Source organism: Malus domestica, chromosome 17, assembly GCF_042453785.1.
Source record: "Malus domestica chromosome 17, GDT2T_hap1".
Taxonomy (NCBI): domain Eukaryota; kingdom Viridiplantae; phylum Streptophyta; class Magnoliopsida; order Rosales; family Rosaceae; genus Malus; species Malus domestica.
The window spans coordinates 5,272,081-5,293,266 of record NC_091677.1 but is presented as its reverse complement, the minus strand read 5'-3'; the positions used below and the strand labels follow the sequence as shown (position 1 = coordinate 5,293,266).

General features: G+C 39.1%; 2 protein-coding genes and 2 long non-coding RNA genes across 4 annotated transcripts; 3 read left to right on the top strand and 1 right to left on the bottom strand.

The window, feature by feature from the left end:
• Positions 1-500: 500 nt before the first annotated feature.
• LOC103425907 (F-box/kelch-repeat protein At5g15710-like) lies at positions 501-2,760 on the top strand. The gene is made up of 2 exons (XM_029097593.2): positions 501-691; positions 941-2,760. Exons 1-2 carry the CDS (start codon positions 585-587, stop codon positions 2,316-2,318), a joined length of 1,485 nt encoding a protein of 494 aa, XP_028953426.2. The 5' UTR covers positions 501-584; the 3' UTR covers positions 2,319-2,760.
• A 3,656-nt stretch (positions 2,761-6,416) lies between these two features.
• Positions 6,417-8,476, top strand: LOC103432091 (uncharacterized). The gene is made up of 5 exons (XM_008370255.4): positions 6,417-6,654; positions 6,767-6,819; positions 6,988-7,141; positions 7,699-7,763; positions 7,965-8,476. The coding sequence occupies exons 1-5, from the start codon at positions 6,567-6,569 to the stop codon at positions 8,256-8,258; spliced, it is 654 nt and encodes a 217-aa protein (XP_008368477.3). The 5' UTR covers positions 6,417-6,566; the 3' UTR covers positions 8,259-8,476.
• Positions 8,477-11,085: 2,609 nt separating this feature from the next.
• LOC108173040 (uncharacterized) lies at positions 11,086-15,089 on the bottom strand. Its single transcript, XR_001789646.3, has 4 exons — positions 14,450-15,089; positions 11,769-12,017; positions 11,435-11,685; positions 11,086-11,355 (listed from the first exon to the last, which is right to left on the bottom strand). It is a non-coding gene; the product is annotated as an uncharacterized lncRNA (long non-coding RNA).
• LOC139193757 (uncharacterized) lies at positions 15,054-21,018 on the top strand. Its single transcript, XR_011578222.1, has 2 exons — positions 15,054-15,233; positions 20,842-21,018. It is a non-coding gene; the product is annotated as an uncharacterized lncRNA (long non-coding RNA).
• The last annotated feature ends 168 nt before the right edge of the window (positions 21,019-21,186 follow it).

Below are 21,186 nucleotides of genomic sequence, written 5' to 3'. Positions count from 1 at the left end.
GTTGTAGGAATTCTTGAGATCTTACGATATGCCCAATTTTAATTTATATACAAAAACTATAGTTTTACAATATCCCCAATATCCTCTCAGCTACTTGATATTAGAAGACACACACTGCTTACTTACAGTGTACATGTGGTAAACAACAATGCATCCGTTTGGTGCATTGTGCAGATTAAAGCTTCGTCAACCACCAGAAACATGAGTGGAGCCCATGGAGACAAAAGTACCAGGTGGACCCCAATAATCTAATAGCAATAGGCTAAAGAGGTAAGTTTATTTTTTAGAGCAAAGTTTTACTACTTATCTGCTATGTACACAATCACACCCACCCCCCCAATCATTGCCGTCCATTTTGTCTGATAGGTCCCAGCCAAACAATGTTATCAACTAAAGCAGAAAAATAAACAACTTCTTCTCTAACGTGGCACCCTCTGATGGCCATAGGCATCAACATCATGCAGAAATATTTATATGGATTCTTCTTTGTCCATTTTGTCAAATAGTGACAAAGTAAATCAAACACAAATGTAAAAAGAAATAGCCTTGAAATTAGGACCCCCCGGGCCTTTCCCCTAATTTCTATGCCTGAATTTACTCATCTGTGCTCCTCCAACAAGCTGTTTCCTTCACCAAGCAGAAGCCATGGAAGATTTCTGAATCCTGGAGGACACTTATCTCAAATCACAAGGTGAAAAGCTTGAATTTTGTGCTGGTAATTGATATTTGCTCAAAAAGTTTCCATCTTTCACTTGACTCATCTTACAATCTGCAAGATTATGAATTTTGGATCTGAGTAAAGATTAGGGCTTTTTTGTTTAATCTCAATTATAATGCTGGTCTAATGCTGTGATTATTAAAGGCCATACTTTTTGAATTCTGGGTTTTGTTGTTTGGTGATGAAAGTTGATTGACATTGAAATTTTTGGTCTTTTGGGAGGAATTGGGTACTAGGGTTGAAACGCCGGAGTAAAATTTTGGTTGGTTGGGGTTTTATCACCATGGATGGTTCTGAGGAATCTTCTGAATCTAGGTCTGCTGTAACTAGTTCGAAATCTGTGGGAAATGGGGTTTCAAGTGAAGATGATAGGTGCCCAAAGCAAGTGTCGCCGCTTAGAGGTGGTGGGTCGAGGAACACGAGTCCGTTGGGTTGTGTAAGATCAAGGAATACAAGCCCTTCGAGGCAAAAGGTGGTTAAGACAAAGCCGCGAGGACTGGATGAAGAAACGGCTTCTACATTTGGGAAACCAGTTCATCCTGATGTTCAAATGGAGGATAATATATGGGCAATGTTGCCCGAGGATTTGTTGAATGAGATATTAGCTAGAATTCCGCCGTTCATGATATTCAGGCTCCGCTGTGTATGTAAACGGTGGAATACAATTCTACAAGATAGAAGCTTTCTTAAGTTTCACTCACAAGTACCGTCTCATGGGCCTTGTCTTCTCACATTTTGGAAGAACTCTCAGACCCCACAATGCTCAGTCTTCAGCTTGCCATTAAAAACATGGTATAGGATTCCGTTCACATTTTTGCCACAGTGGGCATTCTGGTTGGTCGGTTCTTCTGCTGGTTTAGTTTGCTTTTCTGGGCTTGATGGCTTAAATTTTAGAGCCTTGGTTTGTAACCCTCTTACACAAACTTGGAGGACATTGCCAAGTATGCATTATAATCAGCAGAGGCAGCTGATAATGGTTGTTGATAGGAAGGACCGGTCGTTTAAAGTTATAGCTACTAGTGATATTTATGGTGACAAATCACTGCCCACTGAAGTATATGATTCGAAGCTCAATACGTGGTCAATTCACCAGATAATGCCTGCAGTTAATCTTTGCTCCTCAAAGATGGCATATTGTGACTCCAGATTATATTTGGAAACCCTTTCTCCACTTGGCCTGATGATGTATCGACTGGACACAGGGTACTGGGAACACATTCCAGCTAAGTTCCCGCGGTCTCTATTGGATGGTTATTTGGTTGCTGGCACCCAGAAGCGTCTGTTTCTAGTTGGAAGGATTGGTCTTTATAGTACTCTTCAGAGTATGAGAATTTGGGAACTGGATCATGCTAAATTTTTATGGGTAGAGATTAGCAGGATGCCTCCGAAGTATTTCAGATCTCTGTTAAGGTTATCAGCCGAGAGGTTCGAGTGCTCTGGACAGGATAACTTGATCTGCTTCACATCTTGGAACCAAGGAAAGGGTCTTCTTTACGACGTTGATAAGAAGGTGTGGTCATGGATTGCAGGCTGTGCACTGCAGTCATACAACAGCCAGGTTTGTTTCTATGAGCCGAGATTTGATGCTTCTGTATACTAAGCAGAAAATTTTGCTCTCCAGTTTTTGCATTTACGAGTCAGAGAATTATTAGCGGATACCATCTCCAGTTGGCGTTGTTTCTCTTGATCTATTCTTTTGCTACTTGAAAAAAAATTGATGCTCGATGGATTCAAGGTATTTGACACTGGACTTGTTGGCTAATCTTTTGAGTTGAACAGCCTCGTGTATTGGCAATGTGAGTGCATCCCAGAAAAACTAGTTTTGTAAATGAGATGCTATCGACTGCACTTGTGATATTACCCAATACAAGGGCTTTGTGATGTCTGTTGTCTAGTGATTGAGCAAGGCTTTAGTTTTGAGACAAAGGCTGGGCTTGGTAGAGAAAGAACATGGTCGATCGGAGTAAAAACTGTAAGAAGGCAACTTTTCCAATTCTTGTAAACATTTTGAACTATTAACATACCAACCCGTATATTTTGAAGTGTTACTGTGCCTTGCTCATTTCAGTTAAATTCCTTTTCTGTCTTTTGGTTGGTGATATAGGTCTGTTTTCTCTAAGAGCAGTTCCATTTCCCAGGCAAAAATGATGATAATTTTCTTCATTTCACAATTTTGGACTTGTGACCTGAAGCTTTTGGTTATGTAATGAATGCAAGTGGTGGTAGAAGCCAACCTAGTAAAATTGACCTCTGGCTTTCAAATGGTTAAAGCGCCCATTGGGTTTTGGTTCCTCCCCCATCAACTTGGACCTCTCCATCTCTCACCTCTGCATTATCGGCCTTTGCTTCCGCAAACAAGTAACAAATGATAAAAGTTGGGAGTTTTAACAAAACACTCCTGATACTGTTTACTTTTAACGAAAAATCACATTTTTACCTTTAACTAGCACTATTCACTAACCTTTAAAAATGGTTTTTCGTTAAAAGAGAAGTTTTTTTGGACTTTTTGTTAGTTTTTCTTAAAAGTTAAGATTGCAATCTAAAGGGAGTCTTTGATCTTGTATTAAAAAAAAAAAGGGAATTTTTGTTCTTGGGTTCTCAAATGGATCCCTTTACAAGTTCGCATATTGTAAATTGATCATGTTTCTTGTTGATAGTATCCCACACCGAAGATGGTCTTGCACAAACTTCAACACGCATTGTCAAGTGTTTTTGAGTAACATCGTATTAAAGCTTCCTCGTCACACAATAAAATTTGAGTACTTCCTTAAAGTCGTCGTACCCAGTGCACAAGGCTCCCGTTTTATGCAGGGTCTGGGAGAGGTGAATGTCGGCTAGCCTTACCCCCATTTATGGAGAGGCTGCTCCCAAGTCTCGAACCCGAGACCTACCGCTCATGAGTACTTCCTTAAAGTGCTTAAAATAATTTGATAGTATCCCATATTAGAGATGAAAGGTTTGCATAAAGTGCTAAAAAGTTTATGTGCCTCTAATTGATTTCAAATTGAATGCTCACGTTCTAACATTTTTAATCACATTATCATGACATTGAGTGCTCACAATTTAACATGTATATTTCTCAAAAAAAAAAAAAAAACATGTATAATCACATTATTGTGAAAGTTAATGGATTTCAATGATCCAACCATTTATATTTTAGATCTTCCCTCAAAGATGAAATTCACAAAAAATAATCCAAGTTTGAAACCATATGACCGTCGGATCAAATGATAGTGATAGTTATTTTAGTTATTTTTTTTTTTTTAGCAAAACCGTATTCGTAAATTTTTTTTTTCACTATAAATGAACATCTTAATAGTTTTGGATTTGTCTAACATTTTGCAAAGATAATCTATTAATGATGAATTGAAATATAAACAGTTCAGATCATTGAAAAAAGTTACAATGTGGACCCCATAAAATATGTGTCAAAAAATAGGCCCTCCAATCCTAACCCACATATATAGATATATGCACACAAGCATGCATGTGCTGTGTCCTTTTTGAGACCAATTAATCAGCTTCTGATTTTAGTGTTGATCAATCCCATGCTTTGATGGTAACTGTGGTAAGACATATACAACTTCCTAAATCTCAAAAGCTTAACCTGGTACAGAAATTAAGACTTGTGCATGAGATGAGATGCATGTCTCTGATCCAATTTTGTATTGATTTATGTCTATAACTTTAAGTGCAGGTAGCTCGGAACCAGCATAAAGGTTCATTCTGGTTTGTGCTCCTCAGCAATTTTCTGTGGTATAGACTGCCACTATCTGGATAACTCTATCAAAATATCTTCCTAAACAACTCTGGAGACGGACAATATTGGTAACGTACAGGAGCTGACTTTCTCCATGCCAATGTATCCATTTCCATTAGTTAGCTGCAGAATTTTTTTTCCCTGTAAACTTCTGGGATGCTCTGTACGTTTTATTAGTTATCAGTGCAGAATGCATTCAAAGCAAGCCAAGAAACTTGCATGATATTTTCTGAGCAAGATGTTTGTTTTTGTTAAAGGTCTTTGTTACACGATAAATTTTGTAGACAATGTTGATAACATGCCGATAACATGTCAAATTGTTATACTATTGGAATGTTATCTACCAATGTTATCGACATTTTATCAATACGATCATTTAATTAATTAAAAAGGATGCAAGTTCTAAATATGGTGCCATTTGAGATTTTGATTTTCAAGCAAGCCAATACTTTCTATACGAGAGTTATAGTTTGAGAAGGTGGTGTTAATAAAGCAATATTTGTTGTGTGGGTATGCCGGCCAATATGTCTCGAACCAACTTACATGGAAACCACGTACAGTATGCAATGCACTGTTGTCAAGATGAAAGCACTATCGTAGAGTTGGAGGTCACGCCCTCGTGTTCTAAAATTGCAACACACCACATATAGGAAGTAGAAACCCTAATTTGTTTAAGGGGAAGTGTTTTGAGCAATTCTATGCGAAATCACTTGTCAATGTTTCTGCAGGCTCTTCGGGAACTATGCCAGCTTGCCTTCCACCATGGAAAATTTTTAATTGTAACCGGAACACGGATTCCTCTTAACTCTTAAGCACAATATTTTTTTCTTTCATTCTTATTTATTTCTGTTGTGTGATTTACATTTAATTTCGTCAATTTCAAAATATAATTTTAAGCAAATGATGAGGAAGAAGTGATTCAGTTGATCTGATCACGCTGAAGCATGTGATGTGTTGTGAACAAAATGAATATTCTCCGCTGTAGAAAGACAAAGAAATTAACTTTTGGCAGAAGTCTTGATAGCTTTGTTTAAAAATCTCATTCTTCTACTTGTTTGTAATTTATATTGAAAGGTGAGGACCGAATCTCTGACTGACCTGATCCTTGCAGCTACGATATATTGACCCGATTATAATTATCTAATCATATTTTTACTGTTGGTTGGTTTAGTAATTAATTAAATGAAAAATAAAAGCTGGTATCTGATGACTATTTAATTAACTTGATCTTTTTTTCACTTTTCAACTTGGTTTTATATAATTAAGCTTACAAAAGTAAGATTTCCATGAAGATTACACTAATACCAAAATGCTTACCTTGCAAAATGCCAAATAAAGCTACTATAATTTTAATTAGTTTACATTTAATTTTTCTAGTGCTGAATATAATGTCTGATATTTTGACCTTCCTCAAATAAGCTAATGCAATTTACAATTTAACTTGGATGAGTACTGTCTATAGGTTTTTATCTACCCTGATCATATCAGCATATACTACAAGGGGTTTTTAGTGACTCATTTTTTAACCACTAAAATTCTGCATAATTAACTTGTGAAACCCACATTTAAAGTTTTGGAAATTGAAAACGTAGTTTTCCCTACACTTTTTTCTCGAATATTTTTTTTGGTTGCACATGAGGGTTTTGAATACTTTATAGATTAGATTAATTAGTTTCGAGTTCTTCCAAGTCATGTCTGTACCCTTGAGAATTATATTTTATGGGAAAGGGATCCTCTCCGGATCCTTTCCTCCTAATCCATCAAATCAGGGAATCCGTATCATTGAAAATTGATCTAACGGCTGAAGTTATTATAACTTTTGAAGTGGGCCCCTGTTTGTAGCGGTTTGATCAAATTTCAATAGCACGAATTTCTTGATTTGCTAGATTAGGAGGAAGGGATCCGGAGAGGATCCATTTCCTATTTTATGGAGGCGAAGTACATGCCTAAACCCTAGCTTGTACTTGGGTTTGAACTTTCTCTATAAAACCCACAGCACTCTGTACAAGTTTCCTCTCTTCTTGTTGTCAATCTAAGATCGCTACCCTTTTGCTAGAAAGTTAAGGCTAAGAAGAAACTATAAACACAATGATGCTACGGCTTACAAGCTTGGTAGTAGGGCTTCTTTTTGGTATGCATGCCCTAGGCCAGTTTAGCACTGCACATGCTCATCAAGGTAGATATATACTAGATATGTATAGCTTTTTCTCTTCAATATATTCGGCTGGGGATTTCTCATAAAAAATTTGGAGTATTTTGCTCTTATAACACTCTTGTTTAATTTGTAGGTAAAGAAGATATTTCAATGACTGGGAAACGTGCAGTATTGCCTGATCAAAAGGTAAAGCATACTTTGAACTTGAACTCTCCTCAGAGAGCTTCTTGCACTCCTCAAATAGCATCACTATAATACATGGTGTTATTTGAACCGTGTTTCAGAAGTGCAAGAAGCTTTCTGGGGAATATGACTTAAACTTTTGATTTATAAGCTAATCCATAAAATATGCAGGAACCAAATGTTGATGGAATTTCAATAGCTGGGTCAAGGATGATAGGGCTTGGAGGAAGGAAAATGGTGGCACACAGAGTGTTAAGGAAATCAGAGCCAGTAAGACCAGATGGGCAGCAGAATGAAGAGGCTAGTACCACTTCCAAGAATCCAGGTGCAAACCGTAGTACTTCTGATGGAAATTGTAACTTTGAAGGAAGGGAAGATCTAAATGTAAAATGTAAACTTGGAGATCGTGATAAAAGTAATACTAGTACTGCTAGCTCTAAGAAGTACTCCAAAGTCTCTCATCATGATTTTGTAGCTTTTGGTGCTGATTATCACGGGCCTGCACGCCATCCTCCCAAACACAATTGAGAAAATTATTTCGATCGTTCTGAGATTATCTGTCTTCCCCGGCTCGTGTTGTCAGATGCTCTAGTGAAAACATATGTGTGATAGTTATATCACGTAGTAGCTATATTTAGCTAGCTAGCTAGTGTGGTTGTATATATGTATTAGTATTCAAAGAAGATATATGTGTTGGAGGGGATTTTCTTTGCTTAATTTGATGCTTAAGCCTCCTTGCAATGCATGTGAGTAATGGATGGAAAATTATGAGATTACAATTTTGTTTTGTAATGGTTGTGGAACCAATTTTGAGATGATGATTTTGAGGAAAGGTGGCAAATAATACATGATTTATGTTGTATACTTGTTCTCTAATTGCAGGTAAGGATAATCCTAAAGCTTCAAGCAATTTCAGTGGAAAACGTCAAAACCAAATGAACCAACAGGTCTCTCTCTCTCTCTCTCTCTCTCTCTCTCTCACACACACACACACACACACACACAAACTTTCGTAATTACTTTCAAATTTTGGCTTTTTTTATTTCTAACATTGGAGGGTTTCAAACCCTGTAACTAGCCAATTCCAATAGCTGAACTTTTGACTTTAATTTGATTCTAACTTGGTTATATGTTTACACATGAACCAGGATGATGTGAAGATACTGGAGCTAACAACATTGAAAAGTACTTCTGCCGGTAGTTTGGAAATTCCCAGAGATCTTATACCAAATCACTCCGAAGATTTCAAGACAAAGCACCCAACCACCGAAGCTCAAATGACTAAAAGTTATGATGAAAAAGACGATCATAAGTTGACAGATAATGAAGCAAGAAGCCTTCTTAAGGCGACAAGAGAGATAGCAAACCTGATGCGTAAAGATTACCACCATCAAATGGGCCGCCGCAAGCCGCCAGTACACAATCTTCAGCCACGGCCTTGAGATTGAGTAGTACTCAGTCTTTTTCAAACTGACGGGTTTAGCTAGCTAGGCTCACAATTTTGCCCACCTAGGAATATTTATTTTCTTTTTTTTTTATCAGGCATAGGATACTATAACAAATAGTGCTGTGGAATTAAGTTTGTGCCTTCGTAATCCTGCTAAGTAACTCTTGTGGTCTTTTCTCCCTTTATATAATTCAATTCATGGGATTCTCTTCACGAAGGATAATGCTAGGGAAATTAAATTTGTAGATTAAATTTTGTAAACTAAATGACATGGAAGTTGATGATTTAGTAAACGTGCTCATTCCTATTGATGATAAATTATTTAATTTGCAAATTTTGTCTCCCTAGCACCACCCTCATGAAAAACTTGGTAAAAGGTAAGCGTGCCCTAGCCTTAAAACTTACAAAGAAACTTGGTAATTGTTAGTGTTTAAGTGTTTTAGCTGAAATAAATCAATTCATTTTAATTAGAGTCATTGGATTACATTCCAAAACGAATGCTCTAAATTGAATGAGAGTTAACAATGTAGAGTGACAGCTATAGCTATCTCATAGGATAGATGAAATGAATGGCTGTGATGTATACTTTCTGTTATGAGAGAGAAAGTGTGATAGTGCTCTGTATTAATTTGCAATCGGTTACATTCCGATTAGAAATGAAGAAGAAATGAAATCAGTTCACTCTTCTTTGTGAATCCTCTCTCTGAAATTCTCATTTTCTTCCAGAAACACATAATCATCACTCTTCTCTGTAATCTAACAGTAATTGTGTGTTTGGATACTTAGTTGAGACATCTCTCAGAGTAGTCCTGATCTTAATCACTATACTACACTACACCTGTAGCCTGTCTGGGTTAATGTTAGTGACTCATCTAGCTTAGAGCGTGCATGGCAGGAGAGACACGCTAAAACATTAGAAACCCTATTTCATGCTTCATATTTCATATTACCTACTTTCATTAATTATTTAATTAATATGTATCATCATACGTTTAATAACCTGCTAGCCTCTGCAGGTTCCAACTAATTAACTCGTGAGACTGAGACTGACGGTGAAACCACATTCAAAGTTTTGAAAACCGAAAACGCTGTTTTCCTTTGAATATTTTATACATTAGATTATTTAGGTTTGCGTTCTTCCCAAGTTCCTGTCTGTGCGCATGAGAACTAATATTTTATGCAGGTGACTGAAGCCCTAGCTTTGACTCGCGGGTCTCTATAATACCCACATTAGTCTCTCCAAATTAGTTTCCCTTCTTTTGTTGTTAATCAACGACTAATTAAGGAAGAAATCACAAAGATATGCAACAGTTTGCAAGCTTCGTAGTTGGGCTTCTTTTTGTTACGCATGCCCTAGGCGAGTTTACTACACATGCTCATCAAGGTAGATAGTTTAATCTTCTCCTATTAGTCCATTAATTTGATTTAGAGTATTTCTCGTAGATTTGTATCTGAGAGGTTCTTATGTATTCTTTTTGTAGGTAAAAAAGAGTTTTCAATGACCGGAAATGGACCATCTGATCAACAGGTGCTTGTTATTTCATGATCCTCGTACGTAGGGCAATACTATATATTTGCACTCTTTAGAGAGCTTCTTGCACTCTTATGGTGAAGTGCGCAAAATGACATTCTCGTAATAATTGCACAATTTCAGACGAGTGCAAGAAGCTCTTTGAGGGGTGCAAGCACTTCTCTTGTTTCATGTGCCATTACCAATGATTCATTTGTAAGCTAACCATATAAGTGTATGTGCGGGAAATAATCGATCATGGAATTTCAACAGCTGGGTCAAGGATGATAGGGCTTGGAGGAAGAAAAATGGTGGCACACAAAGTGTTTAGGAAGTTAGAGCCTGTAAGTGCAGTTGGGCCAAATGGAGATACCCGTAGTTCTACTACATCAACGAATTCAGGTACAACCGTAGTTTTGATGAAAATTGTGACTTCGTAGGAAATGGAGATCTAAATGTAAAATTTTAAGTTTGGATTGATTATGAGAAAAGTTATACTAGTACTACTACTCCTTATAATAATTGAGAAATTCATTGAAAACCCAAGTTCAATTTTAGATCAATTTATGTACCCTCGCCGTCTTCTTGTTATAAGATGCGTGCTGTAGTAAAAATATGCGTATGATAGATATATCATGCGTAGCTAGCTAGTTTGTTTGTATCATTGTATGTATTAATTAGTATTCCAAATTAAAGATATATGCATATTGGAGGGAATTTCTTGCTTTGATGCTTAAGAAGATTGCAATATATGTGTTTATTTGGATGCAAATGAAACTTACCGTACTGCTTTAAGGGTTGATATATTGAGGAAGAAGGTGAATAATACAAAGTTCATGTTAAGATTTTTTGTTATCTGATTGCAGGTAAGGACAGTACTTATCCATTGAAAGAGACTACTAAGTATGATGAAACTGATGATCATTAGTTGACAGAGGAAACAAGAAGGCTTCTTAAGGCAACAAGAGAAACATTAAGCCTGATGAATAAAGATTTTAAGGGAAGAGATTGGCGCTGCAAACCGCCCATAAACAATCATGAGCCACAGCATTGAGATTGCCTCAATCTCTAAACCAGTTTAATAATACAGTGATCAGGCCCCTATAGTTAGCTAGTCTGTGTAGAATTGTGGCGTGTACTGCTTTAAGTGTGCCTTCATACAGCTAGCATCTCTGCTAATAATCTGTAGTTAGACTTGTTCTCTGATGTAACTACATCATAATGCTGATAATTGAGTTCGTATAAGTTAATTATTCTTTATGCAAACATGTAGTTACAATAGTTTATCCATGATTCCATAAAACCAAGAGTCTTGAGCTAGCTAGGTCGATAAATAATCTTAATCACTGATTCGTACAAACATGTTATTACATTTCCACGAGTTGCTTAATGTTTAATGGGGTGCAAACAGTTGAACCATTGAAGCAGCTTGTTGCTATAACTGAATATGCAGATTCAGTAAGATGATAAACATCCCAAAAGAAGTGATTATTTGGTTCGGAACACGGTGTAAGAAATGGAATGCACCCTGAAGTCCCATTTGCCCAAGTAGTGCAGCATGGATTGCTTCCATCCATTAGCCCTGTTCGATCAAAACATATAAATCATTAACAAAATCGAATAAATTAAATGGGAGAGGATAACATAGTTTTTGAATTTACCATATTTAATAGGATTTGTAATTGCATCATAACCAATCCTATTAGCTCGACCAAGAACAAAGAAAGAGCCTTGGAAAATGGTGGTTAAATTTGCAAGCGTTGCACGAAGCTCATCATTAAAAACTGAGGCTAGCTCATTTGTATGTTCCACACAGTTCACTGTGATTATGTGCTTTTGAAATTGACGGGATGCATCCAAGCGGACCAATTTCAAACATGACTGTTTTCCTGACTCCTAAATTGTATAGCGTCTGAAACATTTTCACCAAGAACACTAATCATTATTTTACTTAGATACTGAATGACAAGAGAGAAAGAGGTCAGATATTGGTACCTCCATATGGCGAGCAATTGCATCCATTAAGACTTGTACAAATTGTTGACGAGAGTAGCGCTTGCTTGTATCGAAAACTGCAGGTTCGAGGTAGTTGTTGATGAAATCATTGCTGCCAACAGAAAACAGAAATATAGATTTGAACAAGTGCTGCAAAAGATCGTTTTGATTTTTTATTTGTCCTGGCAAGTCTGACTTCACTGTTCGTTGAAACAAATCTATCTGGTCTTTTAGATCTAAGCATTTACCCTGCAAAAGTAGAAAAAGATGAAAGAAAACTCATACCAAGTATATATAGCAATTCCTTGCCTGCCAAGCATGTTGGCTGCGATTAATTGGATTTGAATGGTTCTAAAATTAATGATCTCATTAGCAAAACATGATGAAAAGATGGATGTTAATTAAAGAGCACCAGTTAACTAAACCAACTTCATCTAATAATTAATTAACTTGACTGACTCATGCCTAAGCTTACACAATTGGCTTCCAGTTTCTGGTAGAATGCCACAAGAGTCAAATGCATAATTTAGGCCTTTAAGCGCTGTCACCGATCCACGTATGCTCATGTATGGGGGAGGATATGGTAGGCCAAGAAACTCGAGCTAAAAAAAGAAGAGAGAGAGAGAGAGGGAGAGCGAGATTTCAACAGAAAGTTAGAAACTACAGTACAAAGAGTTAGAGCCAATAAAAGATATGAACCGAAAATAAACCAAAAAATTTAGGGAGTTTTACCGAAAAACCCGCGGCATTGTTCACTTTAACGAAAAACCACATTTTTATACTAAAAAGTCATACATGGTACTATTCACTTTACTCTTTATTTTGTCCTTATCGTTAAATCTCAAAGTTTTCAAGCCATTTTTATTAGTTTTCCTAAAAATTTACCTATAAAATCTGCTACTGTTCTGCCATTGGTAAATTTTCCAGTGGCTCCCTTGACAAAATTCACCCCATAAGGCAGATAGTCTGTCTTACAAATAGTTGGCAAAACATTATTGTTACCACTGTCAAACAGTGAATCCTCAAACACATACAGCGCTGGTGCAATTGGCAAACTATGCATCTGCAGTGAGTGAAGATGCAACAAAATAACTGTGAACAAGAATATTAGTGGCATGGGTTTCATTCTCATTTTCTGCCTTAATTTGCTGCTAGAACACCGATATAATATAGGTGTGTGTGTGTGTGTGTGTACATGTATATATTGATGTGATTGGTCAGTTCACGTGGAAGACCAATTGGTGTGAGCTTTTAGTGAGGCGGGAACAGCAGTTTTGGTGACATGTAATGGTAACTGATATGTGATGGTTTGTTTAACTCTCATGGAAATTGAAGTGAAGTGAATTCAAGCAAATTCGTGATCGTTGTTTTGAGAAGTGGCCTAACTCACATCTCATGTGACCACAGCGGCTCCAAAAACTAACTGATGCTGCTAGTTTTGGGTCATGGATTGTGCTTGTTGAGTGTTTGATTGTTGATTCAAAAGGGGAAACTCGAAATGTGAAATGATACACTCAACAGATAAAATGAACTAAGCAATCAAAGAAATGAACCAAACGAAGAACAAAATTAAATACACAGACATGAACATAGCAACTTCAGCTAAGATCCATCTCCTATGCACTCAAGTTCGCGTCTTTCTTCTACAGTTTAGATTGGTAAGTAGAATTTCGCATGTATCAAAAGAATAAAAGTTATATCAATAGTTAAAACAGTACGATAATCCTTGCTCAAAAAAAAAAAAAAGACATGTGATGAATGGTTGAAATATCCTAATCGTTAATGAAGATACGGCCTGTTTGTATCTATTTGAAAAAATTTATCATTTTTCAAAACATTTCTTAAAAACATTTCTTGAAAACAATTTACTTTAAGACTCAAAAACTTGATTAGTTTGCGATTTAAAAATTTTAGATCTTACGACTGAAGCAAAAAGATCTAAAAAGAAGGGGTCGCGTGAGAGAGGAGGAAAGAAAGTAAAAGATGATTGAAGGAAAAAGAAAGAAGATAGAGGATCGGACGAGACAGAGAGGAAGAGGAGTAGGAGAAAAAATCGAGAGAATGAAGAGAGTGGATTGGAGGAGAGACAAAAAAGATTATAAAAAAAAAAAGAAAAAAGAAAAGAGAGAGATATAGATTTGAAGTGAGAGGGGAAGAGTGAGAGAAAAGAAATGAGTGAGTTTAAGTTTAAAAACTCCAAAAACTCACTTTTTATGTTTTTAAATAATAGACTATATTTTTTAGTTAGTCTTGCGTTTAGTTTTTTAAAATTGTTCTACCAAACAAGTTTTTAAGATCTAAAACTTAAAAATTATTTTTGAGTTAAAAAATTAGATTCAAGTAAAGCACTAAACGAGCCTTAAACTTTGCCAAAAACTTGAAACTCAAAAACATTCCTTGTTGAAACGCACCTAGAGTAACTCGAAACACCGAAAGTACACCCTTTTACCTCTAAGTACATTTGACTAAACCCTAAACCCTAAACTTTTCTGGTTGCCCTCGAAGCTTCTCTATGTAACTTCAGACATCTAGCCGGAAAAGGTAGACTAAAATATTACCAGAAACACTGGACTTCGGATATCTGACCAATAAAAAAATTAGGGTAAATTACATAAAATTACCTCAACTATTAGGTCAGTCACAGTTTCATACCCCGTCTTTAAAAAATTTCAATGTCATACCTTATCTTTGAATTTGTTGTAATGTCATATCTTCCGTCAGTTGTCTGTCAATTTCTCCGTTAAATGCTGACGTGGCTTAAGACGAGACCCACTTTTTATTAAAATTTTAAAATTTTAAATAAATAAATAAACCAAAAAACCAAACCCACAAGCAGATCCCCTCCCCTGGGAAACTTCCCATCACCCTCATACCTTCTCTCCACTGCATCCCACCCAACCATCTCTTCTTCGATCCTACACCCATATCTGCACCCATGGATTCCCCCTCCCCTCCCCGCCGAGGAAACTTCCCAACACCCTCGTACCTTCTCTCTACCGCGTCCCACCCAACCCTTTCTCCTCCGATCCTACACCCAAATCTTCAAGTTGGTATGCACCCATGGATTTCTTCAAGTCGGTTTTCTCCGACGACCCCCTTCCCTCTGACAATCTGCACCCGAACACCCAAAACGATGGCGTTGACCAGAACTCAGGAGGTGGCTTCGCGCGCTATCAAGGATCTTCCTGGTTCGCTCGAGGTCAGCGCGTCGGTGGCTCACGAGTAAAGATTAAGTAGCAGTGGGGTGGAGAAGATGGAGGAAGAGAGGCGACGGTGGGGTGGTGAAGGAAGGTTTTTGGGGGGAGGGGGGCACAGGTCGATGGGGAAGATCTATGGGTTTGGTTTTTTTTTTATTTAATTTTTTTAATATTTAGTTAATATTTAATTAATTTTTTAATACAAAGTGGGTCCCGTCTCAAGCCAAGTCAGCATTTAACGGAGGAATTGACAAACAACTGACGAAAGGTATGACAACAACAACAACAACAAAGCCTTTTCCCACTAAGTGGGGTCGGCTATATGAATCCTAGAACGCCATTGCGCTCATTTGTGTCATGTCCTCCGTTAGATCAAAGTACTCAAGTCTTTTCTTAGGGTCTCTTCCAAAGTTTTCCTAGGTCTTCCTCTACTCCTTCGGCCCCGAACCTCTGTCCCGTAGTCACATTTTCGAACCGGAGCGTCAGTAGGCCTTCTTTGCACATGTCCAAACCACCGGAACCGATTTTCTCTCATATTTCCTTCAATTTTGGCTACTCCTACTTTACCTCGGATATCCTAATTCCCAATCTTATCCTTTCTCGTGTGCCCATACATCCCACGAAGCATCCTCATCTCCGCTACACCCATTTTGTGTACGTTGATGCTTCACCGCCCAACATTCTGTGCCATACAACATCGCTGGCCTTATTGCCGTCCTATAAAATTTTCCCTTGAGCTTCAGTGGCCTACGACGGTCACACAACACGCCGGATGCACTCTTACACTTCATCCATCCATCTTGTATTCTATGGTTGAGATCTCCATCTAATTCTCCATTCTCTTGCAAGATAGATCCTAGGTAGCGAAAACGGTCACTTTTTGTGATCTTCGCTAGATTGCTCCGGTCATTAGTGTGGATAAGTATATAAATGGATAGAGATAGGAAAGCAAACACAAGATGTACGTGGTTCACCCAGATTGGCTACGTCCACGGAATAGAGGAGTTCTCATTAATTGTGAAGGGTTTACACAAGTACATAGGTTCAAGCTCTCCTTTAGTGAGTACAAGTGAATGATTTAGTACAAATGACATTAGGAAATATTGTGGGAGAATGATCTCGTAGCCACGAAACTTCTAAGTACCGGAGTGTGGTATCGTCTTGACTTGCCTTATCTGTCTCATAGGTAGATGTGGCATCTTCTCTGGAAGTACTCTTCCTCCATCCAGGGGTGGTATCTGTAACTGGTGGAAATGCACAAGGTAATGTATCAATTTCACTTGAAGCTTACTTGTAGTTTCATGCTTGCTCAAGCGAGATACAAACCATGTAGTAGGAGTCCCCCAAGTCGCCGAGCTGGGGGATCTGCTGAAAGAGGTGACAGACAAGGTAAGCAATCAGAGCTCCGGCTGATTGTTCACATTCTCCCTATCTTGCAGGCAGCATGAAGGATAAAGAGAAGAAAAATGAGGAGAGATGATATGGGATACTTTTGCTTTTGAAGAAGTAACTTTCCACAGGCTTATTCTTGAACTGGGCTGGAGGGTTTTCTGGTTTCCTCCAGAGTATAAGGCCGACTGAAGAATTTGAGGGTCAAAACAAGTCCATCAAATCTAGAGTACGTTCGACCCTGCTGATATGGGATACTTTTGCTTTTGATAGAGTAGTGGATGTATCGGCACGTGTGCTGTTACGCTTGTCTCCACATGCTTCCTTGTATCCTTCTCACTTGCCCTATCTGTTCCTCAGGAAGATGTGGTATCTTCCCTGGAAGCATAAGATGTTGAAGATGAGTACTCGAGAGCAATGCCAGGTAAGTAATCAGGTAAGGGGTTCCAGGCAGTCAGTTCCTGGCTGGAAGCTTGATTCCAAGTGTTGACTGATTGCTCTCTTTCTCCTTGTCTTGCAGGTAAGAACAAGGCCAAAGGAAAAGACAGGGAAAAAGCATGATATGGGATACTCTTGCTTTTAACCCTGATGATATGAGATATTCTTGCTCTAGTATAGCTTGTTTACAGAGGTATTATCGGGGGGAAAGAAAGCTGAATATTTCGAAAGGCTTTGTTGGGAGTGCCCTCTCAGATAAGAGAAAGGGTTGAGCATTTTTGCAGGTCTGCCTGTCCGTTAGGGATGGAAGTCGACATATAAAGGAGTCTCCCTAACATCAAGTAATAATGTTATTCCTTTACCCTGCTTGGTTATAGCACGGTAGTGGGAGCTGCCAGCTTCACATGTTTTAATTCTGTCAGAGCACTTTGAAAAAGTGGTTTGTGGTATCTGGAAAGCTGATGTTGCGTGTGAAGATTACAGACCTGTCGGGGGTCTGGCTCTCGAGATTCGGCGAACGATGCCTCTTCGATTTTTGAGAAAGCAATCCTGCTGGGGGTCTGGCTCTCGAGATTCGGAGAGCGGTGTCTCTTCGATTTTTGAGAAAGTAATCATGTTGGGAGTCTGGCTCTCGAGATTCGGAGGGTCGTGCCTCTTCGATTTTGGAGCAAGCAATCTTGTTGGGAGTGTTTTCTCGAATGTGAGTAAAGGTTGGGCATGTTTGCTAGTCTACCTTGCCACGAAGCACAGAGGTTGACACACAGGGACTTTCCAATTATCCAGCAGTGGTACTGTTCCTTTACCCTATCTTCGATTTTGAGAAAGTAATCATGTTGGGAGTCTGGCTCTCGAGATTCGGAGGGCGGTGCCTCTTCGATTTTGGAGCAAGCAATCTTGTTGGGAGTGTTTTCTTGAATGTGAGTAAAGGTTGGGCATGTTTGCTAGTCTACCTTGCCACGAAGCACAAAGGTTGACACACAGGGACTTTCCAATTATCCAGCAGTGGTACTGTTCCTTTACCCTCTCTTCGATTTTTGAGAAAGTAATCATGTTGAGAGTCTGGCTCTCGAGATTCGGAGGGCGGTGCCTCTTCGATTTTGGAGCAAGCAATCTTGTTAGGAGTGTTTTCTCGAATGTGAGTAAAGGTTGGGCATGTTTGCTAGTCTACCTTGTCACGAAGCACAGAGGTTGACACACCGAGACTTTCCAATTATCCAGCAGTGGTACTGTTCCTTTACCCTTGTGGGTAATAATATGGTAGCTAGACCTTCAAAATTTATGTGTCTAAACTTTGTTAGTGTTGTTTCTTCGCAATTCTTTTACCCTTCTTGGTCAGAGCGATGTAGTGAGAGCTGCAAGCTTCACGTGTCTCAACTTTGTCAGAGAACTTTGGCAAAGTTATCTGTGGTACCCATGAGCTACTGTTGCGTGTGGGAAGTGGGTGATTGAACAGGTGCTGACAAGACTGGAAAAGTAGGTGCCTCTTTGATTTCTGAAATCGGCCCTCGTGGTCTCTGAGCAGCCCAGCTTTTGAGAAAGCAAGCCTCTTCGATTTCTGAGATCGGCCTTTGTGGTCTTTGAGCAGCCCAGCTTTTGAGAAAGCAAACACCTCTTCGATTTCTGAGATCGACCCTCGTGGTCTCTGAGCAGCCCAGCTTTTGAGAAAGCAAACGCCTCTTCGATTTCTGAGCAGGCGCCTCTTCGATTTCTGAAGCTTCGTCGGGTGCAGATTTTTATAGGGGCTGACATTAAGTTCCAAAGCACACTTGAATATCCACTAGTAGAAGCTCAATTCTTGCACTTCTAAGATCTTGATTTGTCCGACCTCTTCTCTCTTCAACACCTTTGAAAATGTCTGGCCCCTCCGACCGTCGTTTTGACTTGAACCTTGTTGAAGAGGCAGCCCCGCCTTCTCCAGACAACATATGGCGCCCATCCTTCGTCTCCCCTACTGGTCCTCTTACCGTTGGGGATTTCGTGATGAAGAATGATATGACCGCTGCGGTATTGGCCAGGAACCTTCTCACTCCCAAAGATAACAGACTACTTTCCAAACGGTCTGATGAGTTGTCTGTTAAGGATTCTCTGGCTCTCAGTGTTCAGTGTGCAGGTTCTGTGTCTAATATGGCCCAACGCCTATTTGCTCGAACCCGCCAAGTTGAATCATTGGCGGCTGAAGTGATGAGTCTCAAACAGGAGATTAGAGGGCTCAAGCATGAGAATAAACAGTTGCACCGGCTCGCACATGACTATGCTACAAACATGAAGAGGAAGCTTGACCAGATGAAGGAATCTGATGGTCAGGTTTTACTTGATCATCAGAGATTTGTGGGTTTGTTCCAAAGACATTTATTGCATTCGTCTTCTGGGGCTGTACCGCGTAATGAAGCTCCAAATGATCAATCTCTGATGCCTCCTCCTTCTAGGGTTTTGTCCAGTACTGAGGCTCCGAATGATCCCCCTCCGGTGCCTTCTCTTTCTGGGGCTCTACCGACTGCTGAGACTTCTCCTAAGCAACCTTTGTGAAGGTTCCCTCTTGTTTGTTTATTTTGACTCCAGTATATGTACATATTTGTAACTTATCGGGGATATCAATAAATAAGCTTTCCTTCATTTCAACGTATTGTGTTAAATACACCAAAGCCTTCTTCGCTAAGTTCTTTGAATTTTCTTTTGTTGAAGCTTGTATGTTGAAGCTTTGTGAGTGGAGCATATAGGTTGAGGTAGTGTTCCCTTAATTTCCCGAGTGAGGAAAACTTCTCGGTTGGAGACTTGGAAAATCCAAGTCACTGAGTGGGATCGGCTATATGAATCTTATAACGCCATTGTGTTCTGTCCTGTGTCATGTCCTCCGTTAGATCCAAGTACTCTAAGTCTTTTCTTAGGGTCTCTTCCAAAGTTTTCCTAGGTCTTCCTCTGCCCCTTCGGCCCTGAACCTCTGTCCCATAGTCGCATCTTCTAATCGGAGCGTCAGTAGGCCTTCTTTGCACATGTCCAAACCATCGTAACCGATTTTCTCTCATCTTTCCTTCAATTTCGGCTACTCCTACTTTACCCCGGATATCCTCATTCCTAATCTTATCATTTCTCGTGTGCCCACACATCCAACGAAGCATCCTCATCTCCGCTACACCCATTTTGTGTACGTGTTGATGCTTCACCGCCCAACATTCTGTGCCATACAGCATCGCCGGCCTTATTGCCGTCCTATAAAATTTTCCCTTGAGCTTCAGTGGCATACGGCGGTCACACAACACGCCGGATGCACTCTTCCACTTCATCCATCCAGCTTGTATTCTATGGTTGAGATCTCCATCTAATTCTCCGTTCTTTTGCAAGATAGATCCTAGGTAACGAAAACAGTCGCTCTTTGGTATTTCTTGATCTCCGATCCTCACCCCTAACTCGTTTTGGCCTCCATTTGCACTGAACTTGCACTCCATATATTCTGTCTTTGATCGGCTTAGGCGAAGACCTTTAGATTCCAACACTTCTCTCCAAAGGTTAAGCTTTGCATTTACCCCTTCCTGAGTTTCATCTATCAACACTATATCGTCTGCGAAAAGCATACACCAAGGAATATCACCTTGAATATGTCCTGTTAACTCATCCATTACCAACGCAAAAAGGTAAGGACTTAAGGATGAGCCTTGATGTAATCCTACAGTTATGGGAAAGCTTTCGGTTTGTCCTTCATGAGTTCTTACGGCAGTTTTTGCTCCTTCATACATATCCTGTATAGCTTGGATATATGCTACTCGTACTCCTTTCTTCTCTAAAATCCTCCAAAGAATGTCTCTTGGGACCCTATCATACGCTTTTTCCAAATCTATAAAGACCATGTGTAAATCCTTTTTCCCATCTCTATATCTTTCCATCAATCTTCGTAAGAGATAGATTGCCTCCATGGTTGAGCGCCCTGGCATGAACCCGAATTGGTTGTCCGAAACCCGTGTCTCTTGCCTCAATCTATGCTCAATGACTCTCTCCCAGAGCTTCATTGTATGACTCATTAGCTTAATTCCCCTATAGTTCATGCATGACGAAAGGTATGACATTGCAACAAATTCGAAGATAAGGTATGACATTGAAATTTTTTAAAGATGAGGTATGAAACTGTAACTGGCCTATTAGTTGAGGTAGTTTTATGTAATTTACCTAAAAAATTAATATGAATAAAATTAATATGAATAAAAGAATCAATAACGAGAATATTAGAATATTTAGTTTCCGGCAGAGACAGATGAGAAATGTAGGAAAATTTGGTGGTGTTACGATTATTAAAATGTTGTTCGATATTGGCTGAGAGTTGAGGGTTGAGAAAGGGTGCCGGCGCGGCATCGCTGAGCGAGGGATATGGAGACTGAGACACAGTGGACTTTTAGACGTTGCAT